Raw genomic sequence first — 19776 nt, 5'->3', positions numbered from 1 at the left:
CATGGTAGAGTAATTGTGGCAAGGGGGGCGTGGTTCAGCGAGGTCTGCAGCGGGAGAGAGGGCCACGGGACGAGCGGTAAGTGAGTGGGTTGGACGCAGATTAATAACACCTGTCTCTTGTTCTAGTAATGAGCGCGGAGACGGGATAAAACACCAGCGGAACCGGAGACCGAGGAGAGAGAGAGTCGGACTGTTGATGCACAGAGACCCTGAGTATACCGGAAGCCGGACGTGCGTGACCCGGAAGTGATACAGAGACTGAGCGATATATGAGAAAAGAGACACACGAGGAAGTGTGCACGTTTGTGTTTGAGTGAATAATAAATAAGCATCAACAGTCCTGCCGACCCCCGTGTCCTCTTCCTTCCTTACCTCATCGAACTCATTACACTGGTGCCGAAACCCGGGAAGGAAGCAGGACAGAGCCGCCGCCATGACAACGCCCTCCGCCTCGCCATTTGCGGAGATCATCACCTCCCTCGCGGTCCTCCACCAGGAACATCACAAGGCATTGCTGGACCTTCGGACCGAGCAGGAGCGCCGCTTCGAGGCCATTGTCCAAGGCCAGCAAGAGGACCGCGAGCAGTTCCGGAGCTGGATGGACCGGGAGGTTCGCGCCGAGGCCGCTGGGCGGGCCAGCGCACCGGTGCACGTGCCCCTACAAAAGATGGGGCCGGAGGACGACCCCGAGGCCTTCGTGGACCTCTTCCAAAAAGCCGCGGAGGCCTGCGGGTGGCCCCGGGCACAGTGGCCGGTGCGCCTCATTCCACTGCTATCCGGCGAAGCCCAGGCGGCCGCGCAACATCTACCGGTTGCGAACCTCCTGGACTACGATGATCTGAAGCGGGCCATTCTTCAGCGGGTCGGCCGGACCCCAGAACAACACCGCCAGCGTTTCCGCTCCCTGGAGTGGGGCGAGTCCGGTCGACCCTTCGCCTTGGCCCAACAGCTCCGGGACGAGTGCCGCAGATGGCTGCTGGCCGGCGGCAGCGACGTGGACCATGTCGTCGATCTGGTGGTGCTGGAGCAGTTCATCACTCGGCTCCCCAGGAAGACCGCCGAGTGGGTCCAGTGCCACCGGCCCACGTCGCTGGAGACGGCCATCAATTTGGCGGAGGACCACCTGGTGGCGTGCCCGGGGGTCGGCGCACCCCCACTAACTTCTCCCTCTCTCTCTCCCCCTTCTCTCTCTCTCTCTCGACCTGTCCCTCTCCCCAGGTCCCGCCCTCCAGGCCCTCCTCGCGTTTCCCCCAGAGGCCGGGGTGGGATGGGCCCTGGACCGTCTGGGAGTTCGCGGGTCCCGCCCAGGGGGGCGGGGCCGCTGGGGACGGGTAGTGACTATGGATCCGGTTCCGCCCCCTATCCGCGCTCAGCCTCCAACCCACTCCCCGCCGCCGGGGCGGCGGATAGGCCTGGGCTGGCCTGCTGGCGGTGCGGTGATCCGGATCATTTTGTGGACCGATGTCCGATGATGGACATCGGAACAATGATCCGGATCCCGGACGTCCAGCGGACCACCCCCGATCAAGCAGGAGAGTACCAAATTCCTGTAAGTATCAAGGGGGGTACATATCAGGCCTTGGTGGATTCAGGATGTAACCAAACCTCGATCCATCAAAGCCTGATTCAGCCTGGGGCGTTGGATACAAGCCGCGTGGTTAAGGTGCGGTGTGTGCACGGGGATGTGGTGGAATATCCGGTTGTCCCAGTCACGATACAGTTTAGGGGGAAAAAGCATAGTGTTGAGGTGGCGGTTAGTCCCCACCTCCGGCATCCGCTAATTCTGGGGACGAATTGGCCCGCCTTTTCGGCGTTATTGGGGTCGTTGTGCGCGGATGCCGCTTGGGGAAACAAGGCTAGGAACGGGGCGGTGCGAGTGCAGGTTGGCGAGGCTGATACGGGGCCCTTGGGAACAGCTTCAGAGGAACCGAGCGGGGTTGAGAGACTGATTCTCTCGGACCGCGATGACTTCCCTCTGGAGCAGTCTCAAGACGAGACGCTAAAACATGCGTTTCAACAGGTCCGCACCATCGACGGTCAGCCCCTTCAACCCGCATTGCCCGTCACGTATCCTTATTTTGCCATAATTAAGGATAGGTTGTATCGAGTGACCCAAGACGCTCAGTCAAAAATGGATACAACCCAATTGTTAGTACCAAAGAGCCGCCGGGAAATGCTTTTCCAGGCGGCTCATTCGAACCCGATGGCGGGCCACCTGGGACAGGCGGCCACGCTGAATCGTTTAATGACCCGATTCTTTTGGCCAGGCATTTATGACAATGTGCGCAGGTGGTGCGCGTCTTGTCCTGAATGTCAGTTGGTGAACCCACTGGCCGCCCCAAAAGCGCCATTGCGCCCTCTACCATTAATGCAGGTCCCCTTCGAGAGAATTGCGATGGACCTCATCGGGCCATTAGAACGATCCGCACGCGGGCATCGTTTTGCGCTAGTTATCGTGGATTACGCAACACGATACCCGGAAGCAGTGGCTCTCCGCAACATCTCGGCGAAGAGTGTTGCGGACGCACTGTTTCGTTTAATCTCCCGGGTGGGGATTCCGAAAGAAATCCTCACTGATCAAGGCACGGCGTTTATGTCACGCACGTTAAGCGAATTGTACGGATTACTGGGCATTAAATCCATTCGAACCAGCGTCTATCACCCACAAACAGACGGCTTGGTCGAACGATTTAATCGCACTCTTAAATCCATGATCCGTAAATTCGTACAAGAAGACGCCAAAAATTGGGATCGGTGGTTAGAACCCCTCTTATTTGCTGTGCGCGAGGTCCCGCAAGCCTCCACGGGGTTTTCCCCCTTCGAGCTTCTCTACGGGCGTCAGCCACGGGGGGTGCTGGACGTCCTACGAGAAACTTGGGAGGAGGGGCCTTCGTTGGCCAAAAACGAAATTCAGTACGTCATGGACTTGCGAACAAAACTCCACACATTGGGGCGGCTATCTAGGGAGAATTTGTTGCAAGCCCAGGACCGCCAGAGCCGGTCATATAACAGGGGTACTAAACTGCGCAAATTCACACCGGGAGAGAAGGTGCTCGTTCTACTCCCAACCTCGAGCTCAAAATTAATGTCGAAGTGGCAGGGGCCGTTTGAGGTCGCACGGCAGATAGGAGAGCTCGATTATGAAGTGATACGATCCGATAGGAACGGGGCAAGTCAAATATACCACCTCAATCTGCTGAAAAAATGGAATGAGGTGGAATCGGTGTTGTTGGCAACGGTGATCGGGGGAGAGGATGATCTCGGGCCAGAGGCGAGCATTAAAGCGCAATCAGTCGCGCTGGCCCCTGGGGGAGATCACCTCTCACCGTTACAACTCGCTGATTTATCGAAATTGCAGGCGGAGTTCGCCGACGTGTTCTCGCCCCTACCGGGACGTACCGACTTGATTCAGCACCATATCGAGACCGAGCCGGGCGTGGTAGTTCGCAGCCGGCCGTATCGCTTGCCTGAGCACAAGAAAAAAGTAGTTCAGGACGAATTAGGCGCAATGCTCGACATGGGAGTAATCGAGGAGTCCAACAGTGACTGGGCGAGCCCGATAGTTTTGGTCCCCAAAACGGACGGCTCGGTCAGGTTCTGTGTGGACTACCGCAAGGTGAACGCTGTGTCGAAGTTCGACGCGTATCCAATGCCACGGGTTGACGAATTGCTTGATCGGTTAGGCTCGGCTCGATTTTATTCGACACTGGACTTAACAAAGGGCTATTGGCAGATCCCCTTGTCTCCATTGTCCAAAGAAAAAACAGCTTTCACCACGCCGTTCGGGTTACACCAATTCGTCACGCTTCCTTTCGGCTTGTTCGGGGCACCCGCAACCTTCCAGCGACTCATGGATAGGATTTTGCGTCCCCATGCTGCATATGCTGCGGCGTACCTAGATGACATAGTGATTTATAGTCACGACTGGCAGCGGCATATGCAGCATGTGAGGGCGGTCCTGAGGTCGCTGAGGAGAGCGGGGCTCACGGCCAATCCGAAGAAGTGTGCGATTGGGCGGGTGGAAGTAAGGTATCTGGGCTTCCACTTGGGTCATGGACAGGTGCGTCCTCAAATTGATAAGACTGCCGCAATTGCAACCTGTCCGAGGCCCAAGACCAAAAAGGAGGTAAGACAGTTCTTGGGGCTGGCGGGATATTATAGACGGTTTATACCAAATTATTCGGACCTCACCAGCCCTTTGACTGATCTTACTAAAAAGGGGCTACCAGATACGGTCCAGTGGACGGAGCCGTGTCAACAGGCTTTTACCCAAGTAAAGGCTGCCCTATGTGGCGGGCCGCTGTTACACTCCCCTGACTTTTCTCTCCCTTTCTTGTTGCAGACTGACGCGTCGGACAGGGGGCTGGGCGCAGTCCTGGCCCAGGAGGTGGAGGGGGGAGAGCGGCCGGTGCTGTACATTAGCCGCAAGCTCTCCAAGAGAGAAGCTAAGTACAGCACCATAGAAAAGGAGTGTTTGGCCATCAGATGGGCCGTTCTCACCCTCCGCTACTACCTCCTGGGGCGGGAGTTCACTCTCTGTTCGGACCACGCTCCTCTCCAATGGCTCCACCGCATGAAGGATACCAACGCGCGGATCACCCGTTGGTATCTGGCTCTTCAGCCGTTTAAGTTCAAGGTGGTCCACAGGCCGGGTGCTCAGATGGCTGTGGCCGATTTCCTCTCCAGAAATGGGGGGGGGGGGGCTGCAGGCCGGACGGCTCCCCGGCCTGAGTCGGGCGGTGGGGGTATGTGGCAAGGGGGGCGTGGTTCAGCGAGGTCTGCAGCGGGAGAGAGGGCCACGGGACGAGCGGTAAGTGAGTGGGTTGGACGCAGATTAATAACACCTGTCTCTTGTTCTAGTAATGAGCGCGGAGACGGGATAAAACACCAGCGGAACCGGAGACCGAGGAGAGAGAGAGTCGGACTGTTGATGCACAGAGACCCTGAGTATACCGGAAGCCGGACGTGCGTGACCCGGAAGTGATACAGAGACTGAGCGATATATGAGAAAAGAGACACACGAGGAAGTGTGCACGTTTGTGTTTGAGTGAATAATAAATAAGCATCAACAGTCCTGCCGACCCCCGTGTCCTCTTCCTTCCTTACCTCATCGAACTCATTACAGTAATACATTGTTCTAAAGCCGTGCTTCCACCGAAATGACACGGAACAATTTGTCCCAGGAACATTTTCTCCCCCAAACCTGTTGCTGTCTGGGTTTCTATCATGGTGTAAAGTACTGTGAAGTTTAGTCCGGTGACGTAGGACTGCACATGACTTTCCAGTTCCATTTCGTCCTCCACATATAAGTTTTATCAAGCTTGACCCTCATCGCCGTATTTTTAAAGCTTGATTTTTTATTCGGATAGCAAATAACACTAGCACTACAACATACTTTTAAAAAGGATTGAAATAAAATGCTTACTTGGTGTCAACCAAACAAAATGCTGCATTAACTCAACCAATCAGCATGTTCAGCTCTCAATTTTTAAAGGGTTAGTTCAACCAAAAAATGAAATTGATGTCATTAATGACTCACCCTAATGTCGTTCCACACCCGTAAGACCTCTGTTCATCATCGGAACACAGTTTAAGATATTTTATAGTTTAGTCCCAGAGCATATGCACTCTATGCACACTTTACTGTCCCAGTCTAGAATGGGAATAAAAACATCATCAATGTAGTCCATATGTGACATCAGTTGGTTGATTAGAATCTCTTGAAGCATCGAAAATAAATTTTGGTCCAAAAATATATGACTTTATTCTGCATTGTCTTCTCTTCCGTGTTCCTCCAAAAAGATTCAAACGGTTTATGAATCAGTGAATCAATCAATGATTCGGGTCACCAATGTCAAGTGATTTCAGCAGTTTGACGCGATCCGAACTGCTGAAATCACGTGAAATCATGAACCGTTTAAATTCTTTAGGAGGAACGCGGAAGAGAATGCTGAATAAAATCATAGTTTTTGATATTTTGGGACCAAAATGTATTTTTGATGCTTCAAGAGATTCTATTCAACTAACTGATGTCACATATGGACTACTTTGATGATGTTTTTATTAGCTTTCTGGACTGGGACAGTAAAGTGTGCATTGACTGCATATGCTCTGGGACTAAAATATAAAATATCTTAAACTGTGTTCTGAAGATGAACGGAGGTCTTACGGGTGAAAAACAACATTAGGGTCAGTCATTAATTACATAAATTTCATTTTTGGGTGAACTAACCCTTTGATGTGTCCTGAACTATGAAAAAGTACTACGAGGGAAAGTTTTTTTCCCGGTGCTTTAGACCCTGGTCCCAAAGCACTGAGCACCACCCCAAATGAGTCAGGAGGCCTATTTCCCATATCTATGTTCGGCCTGGCAGCTTTTTAAAGAGTCCAGTGCGTGCATTATAACAATGCTGCGTCATAACGTACACGTGTATTTGATTTCATCTCATCCGGTTATTTGTATGCATAATGGCCATTTGTTATGCAATCTGGTGCAGAGGATTAAATGAGTCAACAGTACCATAATAGTGCATAATGAGTAAAGGAGTCAGAGATGGAGCGAGACGGCACATTATGAGTTCGATCTGTTCTCTGCAGGGGTCTGTGGTACATCAGACTGCTCATGACTGAAGCCAATCCAATTAACAAACCACTCACCACATGCTTTCTGCCCAAAACAACTTACAGTACACTAATAACAGGGATCATTCATCTGGAGCAGAATCTGGTTTAGTGGCTTTGCTGGACTGTGATCGCAGCAGCCGCCCAGTTCCTGGATCATCCCTACAAAGTGACTGAACTTGAAACCTTTATATTAGTGGCCCAGGTCCATTGAAATACCTCTGCCACTAAGGTAAAGAGGGTAAAAGGAAAAAGCTGAAAGCACATCTCAAAATCGCCTCTCTATTAAATAATGCAGCACATCAAAAAAGGGGAAAAATTTGATGATGTGAATTCAGCTGAAGAAAAAAAATATTGTTGGTTTAACTTAAAAGTAAGTAACCTGGTTGCCTTAAAATTTTGAGTTTAATGAAATAACAAAAAAAAATACTTGATTAAATGAAGGAAATTGGTTTAATAAATAAAAAAACTAAAAATATTATTGTATCTGAACCACATCACAAATTTGATAAATCATGGAAATAGCACAATTGGCATGTTTCACTGCGTCATCACAAATAATACACACACAATTACCTAATATGCTTACAAAATCTTTTAATAATATTTGAATAAAGGTTGTCAATTCTCAAAAATGTTCATTGCATTAATTCTTTTTTTAAATTTCAATTAACTCAACATTTAAGGCAACCAGGCAACTAATTTTTAAATATTTTTTTTATAGTGTAGGCATTAAAAGATATTATGTGCTTTTTTCTCACAACTTTTTTTTCCATTTTAGTCAGATATCTATGCGAGTGAGAGATAGAGTGAGAGCGTGTCCGTGTGAACGTGTGATATCTGTATAGGAAAGAACAGCAAAGGGAAGTTTGTGTTTTTGACATGGTGCAGTAGAAAACTCAGACATTCCAAGACATCACACACACACACACACACACACACACACACACACACACACACACACACACACACACACACACACACACACACACACACACACACACACACACACACACACACACACACACACACACACACACACACACACACACACACACACACACACACACACACACACACACACACACACATTCATATCAACAGCAAATATAGCAAATCAATAACAAAGCTAGAAGCTAGACAAATATTTAACTGAACAACAGACTGTAGAACAACATCCAGCTATCAGATGATTGATTCGGACACAGCTTTCTCTTTCCATTCCAACACTGTTATCTCTGTTGTCCTTTCACCTTCCTCGTTCTCTTAATTTCCTGTCTTTCATGTCTTCATCACTTTTACTGTCCCGTTCTTTCACTCTCTTCCTTTGTCTGTTTTGATTTTCTAGCTTGACCCAGATCTTCAGTTAAGTTTGCACTCTCTGGATTACACTATAGTTTAACTGTAAGACACACACACATGCTCACACCCTAAGAAAGACAGACATTTTTATCAGATCGCTCTTTGAGATAACCTTGGCACGTTTTTATGTTTTTACCCAAGTTTAAAAATAGATGTAATGCTTAAATGGAAACTCCAGTAGGATTGCAGTTCAAACCCATCAGCATTCCCTACAGCGTTTAACTGTATCTCCTCACTTCTAGGCACAGAGTCAGAGTATGAAAAATTCAGCCTTTCTGTTACTAGGCATAGTAGTGAGGTTACATAAAACGATGAGGAGAAGAGGTGGGAATAGGAAAAGTTTTGACAAGAATTTAAACTTATTTGTACTTTGCAATAAACGATGCTCTCTAAAACAGTTTATTTAGACTTCATTTTTCATTTTCGCAACATTATCTGAACGAGATCTGAATTCAGAGCTGCACGCTGCTTTGCCAGAGGAATAATCACAACACACTTTGTATTTTTATGCTTTAAATGTGTTGTGTTTTTATTGGTTCAGCTTGTTCATTAATCTCCCATTTCTGTCAGTATAGTCATTACACGCTATAACCTTAAACCTGGATGATGTGACTTGTTTAACATGACCAACCCCTATTATTTATGTACGATTAACTCTGCAAGTATACCTTCATTTAAACAACTTAATTGATCTGAAGATTGCACCGAAAAGTAAAGTGAGTGAGTAAAAGCAATGGGAAATTGTTTAACTTGTATCATCTGTACTCTTAAAGGTGGGGTAAGTGGGTTCTGGTAACCGTTGTTGTTATTTCAAATCATCACCAAATCAAACACGCCCCTACCCCCAAAAGGGTCTTGGCCCTATTTTGATAGCTCCGCCCCACACATACATAACCCAGGCAACGACTATGGCAGAATCTGTGTGTTTCTTATCCAGGTTGAATATTAAAAGGTAAAAGTCACCCCTTCCATCACAAAAACACAAACCGTTCTCATGACAACTCGATAGTACACGATCACGACAGTGCAACTAACAACATATGACCAGATTAGAGTTACAGCGATCACAAAACACAAACAGTTTTCATTACAACTCGATAGTACACAAGTAAGACAGTCCAGCTAATGACATATTACAATTATGACCAGATTAGAGTTATAGCAATCACAAAAAACACAAACCGTTCTCGTGACAACTCGATAGTACACGATCACGACAGTCCAACAAAATATGACCAGATTAGAGTTATAGCGATCACAAAACACAAGCCATTCTCATACACAAGTTCACAACTCGATAGTACACAAGCAAGACAGTCCAGCTAACGACATATTACAAATATGAGCAGATTAGTTATATAGACCATGAAAACAAACATATATTAGGAATATAGTATCTTACTTGTCAGACACATTTTGTGAGCTGATGCTTGAAACAGACAGTGAGGAGCTTTAGATGCTCCATACGGTGTGGAAATGAACGGGTCTTTATCATCGCTGAAGTGAGCGACAATATGATCGCAAATGGACAAACAAGCAAACATGACACATGAGCATATTCAAAAAGCCTGCATATATTAGTTATCGGCTAATGTCCATTATGTCTGACTTGTGTGTTTGAATAATGACGTGCACTGAGCGCTCTCTTCTCACCATCATTAGTAGACACGCCCCTTACCTGCTGATTGGCTACAAGTTTGTTATTGGACTTGGCCAAATCCGTTTGGTAAAACAGTTTTGAAATAACACTTACCCCCACCTTTAATCTGTTGTTGTATAGCCTATCCTTGTTTAGTTCTATTAATGCCCTTTTTAATTAGATGTGTTTCTTTAAGGGGTGGTCTAATGCTATTTCATGCATTCTGACTTATTCAAGAGTTGGATTTTCATGCTAAACATGGCCAAAATTTCTGTGTCAAGTGCACTCCTTCAGGATTCGAAAAAGTGTCTGGAAGTTTTGGCCCTGTATGACATCATACAGGGCAGAATTTCTTGTATAACTTCTCCTTGATGAGCGCGTGCATATATCAACCAGAGCGAGAGCAAGAGCATGCCATCATCAATAAGCTTCGTTCTGTTACGGAAGCCGTCGGCAGCGCTCTCATTTTGTTTTTAGACACCTAAATCAACAATGTCACTAAAGTAGTGTTTTTTGGTTGTGAGGGAAAGATAACCTTGTTCAGCTTCCTAAAGAACCCAGCGTTAAGGAAACAGTGGATGCAGTTTTCCCAGAGCAGCAACTGAGTTCTGCAAGTGTGTTTGTTTGTTCCCGGTCACAAAACTGCATCAAATGTCTGTGTTTTGTTGGCAATTGGCATGTAAGTTCATATAATGTAACCAACAAGAACATGTAGTAAATTGAAAGTTATTCAAGGATAATGCCATAATGTATTGTGTGTGTGAGAGTGTGTGTGCTCATGACTCTTTAGCTCCGCCCCACATTGCATGCCTCCACGAGGTTGGCTGTTTTCAGAAAGAATCAGTAGAGCATATGTTTTTTATGATAAAACTGAAGATTCCTTGGAGATATGAAGGATGCAATACTACTCTATAGGTACTCAAGATTAACATGAGATTGGCAGAAACTGTTATGTAGCCTACCCTTTAATGTTTATGCTGTTCTACATATTACACATACAATAGGTAGGTAGGCCCTCTTTTCAATCACGAAATGCATCAAAATCTTTTAATTATACAAGGTTAGTGTTGGGAAAAGTAAATTGGAAGATTTACTTTTGGTAGCTTGTACTTTTCTTCTGTAAATCACAAAACTTCTGTTCTGTGTGAACTGCCATAGAGGCTAAGGGAAAGTTGTTTTACTCTATGAAGCCATTTGAAATTATGCCTTTCAAAAAATGTTATATTGTGCAGGAAACAGAAATCCGATTGGCTATCCAGATATAGAGGGCACTTAATGTGAATAAATGTGAACACGCTATGTCCTGATTGGCTAATGATCCGATCACATGTTAATGCCAAGTTTAAACGCAGCCTAAGAAAATGAAACTGGACCTGCATCAGCAGTACAGGACAATCTCTACCATAATCATCTGACATATCATTCCTGTGAGATAATGCAGAGCAAACATGTGAAACCCACAGCTGCAAGCAACTGTCAGTAGCCCGCTAAGCCCACTAATCATGATCCCATGTGTTTCCTAATCAGACATTAAAAACCATGGCATAGCAAAAAGGCATCAACTGTGGGAAAAGCTGGGGTTGTACTGTTCCCGGAACAGGTTACTCCTCACACAGCTGTGTCAGTGTGTGCATTTCACAGGTTGTCCATTTAGCAGCTGGTACACTGGTGATGTAATGCTGTTTTATCAAAAATGAACAGAGAGGAGGAAGGAAGCGAGAAGTTACAAGAAAACACACTCTACAAACACTCACATGCAGCTGACTGTGGTGGATGTATGTCTCACTATAGATACAATTTGCTCTCCCGATCCTATGCATGTTCTCAAACAAGTTCAAACAGTGTTATTATAAGTTTTTATCCTCCCTGTGGGGTGTGTGTGTCTGTAATTGGTTGGGTAACTGGGTTGAGCTCAGGTGAGCTCATGGAGGCACAATTACCTCATACTGGTGCAGAATTTGAATATTCAAAATCCAAAGTGCCGTCATCTTCTGTCATGCATGAACTGATAAGATATCAGACAGCAGAACCCAAACCGCACTGCAGATAACAAAGCTCATAATTCTGTTCCAAGTGCACTCAATTTGCATGATTCCTATGGTGATGTGCATCTTCACATGAGTCATAATTAGTTTGTATGTTTTGTTTTATATTACACGGCTCTCTGAAATATGATTGTGATTGGAGGAAAATATAATATTAAATAATAACTAATGTAATTGGTTATAAAAAGTCTGTAACCATCAGTTAACTATATTTGTATAAACTAACAATGAAAAATACTTCTAAAACGTATTAATCCATGTTCATTTCAACATTTACTAAATCATTATTGAAAACAAAAATGTGTATATTGGAGTAACATGAACTAACAATTATTTTTATTAGAGCCAGACCGATATGGGTTTTGGGGGGCAGATACTGATACTGATATTAAGGAGTAAAAAAAGTCTGATATCGATATATCAGCCAATATTCTTTGTGTATATTTGTACAGTACCAGTCAAAAGTTTGGACACACTTTCACAGTGGTGTGTCCAAACATTTGACTGGTACTTTATAGAATGCAGTATAATGTACATACATTATACATAAATACAACAGAACAACAAATACGAATGATAACATGTTCTTTTCATGTTTTTTCATTGGTCTAAATTAGATTTTCAGGTACAGAAATTGTAATCAAATGTAAAATATCATTTCATAATCCTCAGTGTATAAATATAGATTAACCCTAATTAAATTTATTTAGTCAAGAGTCGTGAGTGATTTCTTTTGTGTCTTTTGTTATCTCATCTTTTATGAGAAACCGCTTCCCTGCAATTGACAAGATTTTTCCAGTGTTTTCAGTTATAAGGTACTCATCTCCTAAATGAGTACAGAATCTACTGATTAAAACACAGGCAAAGAAGAAGCAGAAACAAATAGGGCTGGAAATCTTTTTTTTTTTTTTTTTTTTTTACAATACATGTGCCAAACCGATACTTTAAAAACGGTATTGGTGCACAAAACGATGGTGAAATGGATGACATATATATTGATGAACTATTATTCTTTAAATTTAACAATTAGTTTATTATATTAGTTTAGTTATATTAGTTAATATAAGTGTTACGTATACTTAAATATATAAGTTTAAATATAAATAGTTTCAAAACACAATTTACTTAAATTCAGTCACATATTATTATTAAATCAATATTTGTTTTGCAACAGTAAACAAGAAATACACCTCTAACACACAACTTGACAGTTCAGTACATCCACACCAACATAAACAAGTGCAATCTATTATGACAATCACTCCACTGGAAAACTTCCTGATTCACTCTCCCTGTCAAACAAAAATCTTGATAAATGAAAACCCACAGACTGTGGCTATGTCACTGAACTGAGAATAGCATTGTCAATCAAGCAGAAACAAAAAACAAACACTGAGCTTAAAGCTGCAATAATTAAAATATTAATAGTAAAACATCCAAAAACCACTAGACCAGTGTTATATATTTTACTCAGTTGAGTACTTACAATATCCCAAATGTTTCCAACTATTTGTAAATCATGAGAATATTGCTATTTTAACAAATGAACTCGGATGTGTGAGGGAGTTGCCTATCAATCACCATCATATCTGCGTTACCCTGGGTTTTACTCTTATTGCCGTGTGCTACAAGTGTCAAAGCAGCCGCAGAGCAAACGCACAGAGTAACGTCATAACATCATTTTCAACACTCTCAAATGTATCTAATATTATAAACAGTGCTGCGTTACCTCATACTCATGACCGGAAAAGTGAAAATGGCTCTGTGGCATAATAAAAGTCCTGCAGCTCGCAAGGCACGTGTTGCGTTCATCTTATTAACCATCGCTCCAGCGGTCTTGCTCAGCTGCCATTCGGTTCTGCTTTGCTTCATATGCAGTAATGTTAATAATCACATCCATGAACATGATTTCTGCCTAATCCTATCCCGATTATTTTCCACCGCCTGTGAGGTGGAGACCACATGTCCCAAGATTCTGCGCTCAAACATAGTGTTAAGCCTCAAACGTTTTGAACAGACGCCCTCTAGCGTACTGAAAAGTTACATAGTGCACCTTTAACACATCTATCCTAAACATTATACTCTTATCTATAAATCACCGCTTCTGTTTGCTGTTTTTTCCCCCTGTTGTTCTTGATAAACATTAATGGCAGACAGCAATGGGTAAATTAGGTTGCTTTCACTTTAATGTGTGTATTTGACTGTATTTGAGCACATTACACCTAGAATGAGAAAACAATTTCGTACTCGCGCTCTGACAACGGTCAGTATGCCGGTACAATTCTCTCATCATTTACTCACCCTCAAGTTGTGCTGAACACAAAAAAAGATATTTTGAAAAATATTGGTAACCAAACAGTTGACGAACCCCATTGACTTTCATATTATTTTCACCCCTGGAAGTCAATGGGGTTCATCAACTGTTTAGTTCCCAAAATTCTTCAACATATATTATTTTGAGTTCAGCAGAAGAAAGAAACTCGTAGATTGAGGGTGGTTTCGCACAGACCCTTCACCGTCATCAAACGCGCAGTCTTTTGTGAGACCTTTTTTTTCTAGTGAGATGCGGAATTAAGAAGGATTACATGACTGCCTTTCACTTCAAAAGTTTACCACAGTGATGTCACCTTGAAGCTGCAAAGTCTCCAAAACAGCTGTGCCATGACAAAGCCTCATCACAAAGCACATCATATACTACAAGAATTGATTCTCTCAGTGATTGAATTGAGTTTGAATGACTCGGGCATCTCAATCGACCCCGTGTGTAATGAGCCCAGATAGCCATAACCTGGATGAGAGTTTAAAGGAGCCATTCACAGTCATCACATCTGAAATTACTCAGAGTGTGTGTCTGAGAGCGAGTGCAGGAGCTTGTTGAGCCAAACTGAAGTAGGCTACTAAGTTCCTGCTTGACTGGTTTGAAAAATGTGAGTAAGAGCATGTTTGTTGTGTCGGTTTTAGTACTTGTGGTTGGTCACCGGTCTTGTGGTTTAACTTTAAAGGCCAACTCTGCATGAGGACTTCCTAACTCAAATTTACAGATAGTGCGGTTTTGTCTGGGTGACACTTAGGTGTTAAAACTGACAATAAAGTGACGGAGTGACCAGGCTTTTTGCACAACAGAACAAAATACTCAAAATCGAAGCAAAATACTAATTGCATAATATTAATATATTTATTGTGCTTTTGTACTGTATGGCAGCTGTCAGTTGGCCACATGCATGATGAGTAAATGTTGATTTCAATTTCTATAAACATGAAATTAATACTAGACTTCACATTAATTATATCAATGTATTGAATAAATACATTTGTGACATTATATTACAAAACAATCATTCCAAACAAAGTCAAAGCAGAATCTGCTGTTCAGAACTGAAAAAGCAACACACTGTAGATATGATTGGTTACTGAGTCGGCTAAGTGAATGACTCAATGGGCCCTATTTTAATGATCTAAGCGCATGGTCTTAAAGTGCACTTATAGTGTCCGAATCCACTTTTGCTAGTTTAAAGGGATACTTCACCTCTTTTTCATATTAAACTGTTATTCCCTTATCTAAGACGAGTTGATACATACCTCTTTCGTCTCAGTGTGTGCACTTAATCGCTCTGACGCACGGTGACATTCTGATAGCATTTAGCTTAGCCCTCTAAGCCCAGTTCATTCACTATGGTACCAAACAGATATCAAGTTAGAAGCGACCAAACACCTCCACGTTTTCCCTTTTTAAATAGTTACACGAATAGTTGAACGATCAAATATGGTGACACAAAATAAAACATTTTCTAAGCGGATTAAAAAGGAGAACTATAATGATATAATGATGAAATATAATAGCACTTCTGAGAGTACTTTGACTCAACATCCTCCCTCACATCTCCCCCTCCCCCCCATCGACAGAAATGAGAGAGATCGCCAACGCGCATCAGAGAGATTTAAGGCACGCACTGATACCACGAGAGAGGTATCAACTCGTTTTAGTTTAGGGAATAACATAGTTTAATATGGAAAAGCGGTGAAGTATCCCTTTAACGACAGGAAATATGGTCGGCAAGCCTGGCGCATGGTCTAAAAGGGTTGTACCTAGTCTCTCAAAGTGTAATGGGTGTGTTTTTGGGCCGTAATGTGCAATAAACCAAACAGTCTTGTCTTACCATTCCCTTTAAAAGCCAGTTGCTCTTGCACCATGGTGGATTCGCTATTTACATGGCGACAGACTAAACGCTTCTCTAGAGAGGAATCTTTTTATTTTTAATATTTAAAAATGTTTGTATGTGCATTGTGGACCAGCCTAGGCGAATATTACTAACACGCTCTTTAAATAAAAAAATTGCACTATTGAGTTTAGACCAGGTTTTAGTTGGTCAATGACGCAGTGTATTTCTGTTGCCTCAAAAAAAAAAAACCTAGTTTTCAAACCAGCATGGTTTTGGGCGCACAACTGGGCGCGAATACGTTTGCTATTTTAACAACTATTTCACAGGATGTGAAAATGATAACTGCGTCGGGATGAAACTAGCAAAAAACACTTGAGTCGTACCTAGTGCCGCATTGCGCCAGGTGTATGATAGTAACCATTGACTTTTCATAATACACATAATCACTTATCGCCACCTACTGGCGTGACGATTTAAAGGCACTGAAAAAAGTTCTAGGCCTACCATTAATGCAGACTGAGTGTGCGACAAGAACTATTTTGAATAGTAAATGACCCGTGTCCCCTTCAATGTCTAGTAGTTTTAATAGCCTGCAAAATGCAACTTATTAATAGCAAGTCTAAAACGAACTGGTTAAAGAGGAAGCTTTTACAACTAAAGAAAAGTGTGAATAAAAGTGATATACATTTTTCATTCAATAAATGTTCTTCTTCAGAATTAAAATGTGAATGTTTCTTCCACTTAAAAATAAAAAAAAGTATATATATATATATATATATATATATATATATATATATATATATATATATATATATATATATATATATATATATATATATATATATATATATATATATATATATATATATATATATATAAAATCAAAACAAGTGAATAAAATCATAAACAAAGTGGTAATACAAAGTGGTAATAACTGCACTCTAATGTGGGCTGTTATGATGTTATACTACTACTAACAGAAATCTTGTTGTTCTACTGTGGCAAACAGAAATATTACACAAAAACTTAAACTGCAGTGTAACAGTTATTGGTATTACCAAGATATACAGCACCATTTATTAACTATTTATTTATTAACTAAAACTGAAATGTTTAAAGGTGCAAGGGAATATATTTCAGATACAATGTAGTAAAGTTATAACATGATGATTACCCCTATTGTTTGTTGCTCTGCTTCTACTCCTGGAGCGGCTGCGTTGTCTCTGTAGCCTCGTTCGACCCAAGAGTCTGTAGTAATATCCTGGTCTCCCAGAACCTTTCCGCGTAACACCTGACATAGCTCTGAGCACGCTCCTGTCACACACACACACACACGCCTTAAAGGACGGCTCGCATACACACGCTCAGCCAACAAAACTTTAAAGACCCCCTCTGTGCGTAAACCCTACAGTTGTGCAGTGACATCCAAAATATCAGAGAAAATCCATTCCAGTGCTCAAGTCTTGGAGAGTTGGGAAAATTCCAACTGTAGGAGGTCTCTCTCTGTTTCACTCTGTTGTTTGACTTCTCACTGAGGGGGTAAAGCTCAAAATGCTCTTGCTCTCTCTCTCTCTCTCTCTCTCTCTCTCTCTCTCTCTCTCTCTCTCTCTCTCTCTCTCTCTCTCTCTCTCTCTAACATGCACTTAGTCTACAAGTAGTAGGAAGGCAGAGGTATGCCATTGAACAGAGAGAGAGAGCCAGAAGACAAAGTTTACATGAAGAGTTTGTGCAAAAACAAGGCCTGGATCCAGAGTATGTGGAGCATAATGGAACGGAATGTCGCATGAAACCTGTCAAGAACTGGTCACATTTCTTGATACTATAAATTATTTGTATGTATGAATGTATAAAGCACAGTACCATTCAAAAATGTTTTTTTAAAGAAGATTTTTTTTTTTTTGCTTACCCATGCTGTGATTGTTTATTAAACAAATAGAATAAAAAGAGTAAATTGTGAAGTATTATTACATTTTAAAATAACTGTTCTCTAATTTATTATTTATCCATGTTAATATATTTTCAAAGCTGAATTTTCACAGCCATTAGCCTACTTTAGTCTTCAGTGTCACATGATCCTTCAAAAATCATTCTAATATGCATATTTGGTACTTTGTGGATACCTTGATACATTTAACTTAAACAACATTACAAAAAAAAACCACACACACACAAAAAAAAAACACATTTGTTTGGAAATTACTATTTGCCAAATTTGGAAATGTGTCATTTGAAATGTGTCCTGAGGTTTCATTTTTATGCTTCGGTTTATTTATGGAAAATTTAAAAATAAAAGGAGAAGTTCATCAGACTTCTGCTTCAAAACCATTTCCTCTCTCTTTCTTATGCAAGTCTACGCACTTTGTTAATGACTGAGTTTGAATTTTTGATCGTTTCTATTCCCTATAAATGTGAATGTATTTCCCAATTAGGCTAAAAGAGTCGCATTACTGTCACAAGCTTACAATTTAATATAAAGCCAGCCATTATAATTCCTATTCATCTGAATGGCATTTGAGAAAAGCATGCAATCTGAAATCTCTTTCCTATCGTGAGTTGTGGTGTCACAGGCAGCAGACAGGGGAAACTATACATAAATGTCATGCTTTTTAGAGCTAAAAAAAAAGCCACTGCAAAAATATCCACTATTGGAGACTTTGCTTGTAAAAAAAAAAATAAATAATCTAGTATATCTTTCAGCCAGATGATGAAACTACAGTATGGCATCTAACAACAGGGCCATGGTAACCAGCCAAACCTTGATCCCTTGGGTGATACTACTAGTGGCACAACATTTCACCTTTTTGCCATCACTTCACATTTAAATTGAATGCACAATCAACCTTTGCATCTATTCCACAGATTTTTGAAGTAGCCAATCGGAGTCTATATCAAGCGGCAACCTCCCGCGGTCTCTCTTGAAGCCAATACGGAAGAAACGTAAACTGGAATTCCTCGACTGGCCACTAGAGACAGGCTCAGAATCTCATTGAGCCCCATGTTAAAAATTTCAAATTTACAGCAGAAAAATACGTATTTACAGCCTGGTACAAATTGTGGTTTTGGTCTATATGGCTTATGTAGGCTCTATAGGTTTTGCCCTTCCTCATAACTGTGAGGGAGTGAATTTTTTATAACTCATTACTTTACATCATATAAAGCTTTACAGTTCTGCATAATTAAGGGCGTGGTTACTTTGAGTGACAGGTAGATAGACATTTATCTCCTCTAAAGTCATTGCGTCACCACATCCCGCCTCTTTGCCTATTTTCTGTTATCTGTGACACACGATGACGTGCTGGCAAGATGGCAATGGCCAGCTCGACTCTACGCTTCTGAGCGGCTCATCGGAATCCTATGGGTGACGTCACGGACATTACGTCCATTTTTTTTTTTTTTTACAGTCTATGGACTATATTTTCTATCAAAGGCCACTTTTAAACATATGGAGCACATTTGCTGGCTAAAATTTTCTAAACACGCTGTGCCTCATATGCCACCATCATATCACAACCACAGCGAACCATCCAGTTCAATTCCATGACAGAGGAATTCTGACAAAAACATTCCAGGTGCAAAGCGGAACCAGACATGTCTGGTTGATAAAAGGCTTGGCCAAAGGCTGGAGGTTTTAAACCTGTAACCTCTAACAAATACTGACAGTCAGTCCTACTATAAGCCGGCATGCCTCTTAGATAGATTCCATCATAATGTTTGTGGCAAAGATCAATTCAAGACCGACACAAATTAAAACCCTGCAGTCCGAATCGAGGCTCTGTTCCAATCTTAGAGAAACTCCAGTCCAGGGTTTAGATGTGCATCCTCATAAGGGGCCCAGACTAGCTTCTCCAGACAAGGTTCTCATCAGCCAATGAGGAGCCAGTGCTGAGGGTGTGGGTCAAGCAGCTGGAATACAGCAGAACAGATGGACACAAAGACACACATGCACACT

General features: G+C 42.5%; 1 protein-coding gene across 5 annotated transcripts in view; it reads right to left on the bottom strand.

The window, feature by feature from the left end:
• Positions 1-19776, bottom strand: part of dab2ipb (DAB2 interacting protein b) — a 194197-nt gene that overhangs the window by 90392 nt on the left and 84029 nt on the right. The window contains exon 1 of one of the 5 annotated variants that reach the window (XM_067438638.1): positions 17002-17341. The exons of the other annotated variants lie outside the window; for them this stretch is intronic. Within the exon in view, the coding sequence (XP_067294739.1) occupies positions 17002-17125 (124 nt within the window). The 5' untranslated portion in view covers positions 17126-17341. Of the gene's footprint in view, positions 1-17001; positions 17342-19776 lie in introns of those variants that run through there. 5 annotated transcript variants of the gene reach the window in all.

The sequence above is a fragment of the Pseudorasbora parva genome, chromosome 3 (genome assembly GCF_024679245.1).
Source record: "Pseudorasbora parva isolate DD20220531a chromosome 3, ASM2467924v1, whole genome shotgun sequence".
Classification (NCBI taxonomy): domain Eukaryota; kingdom Metazoa; phylum Chordata; class Actinopteri; order Cypriniformes; family Gobionidae; genus Pseudorasbora; species Pseudorasbora parva.
This window is presented reverse-complemented; position numbering and strand designations above follow the sequence as displayed.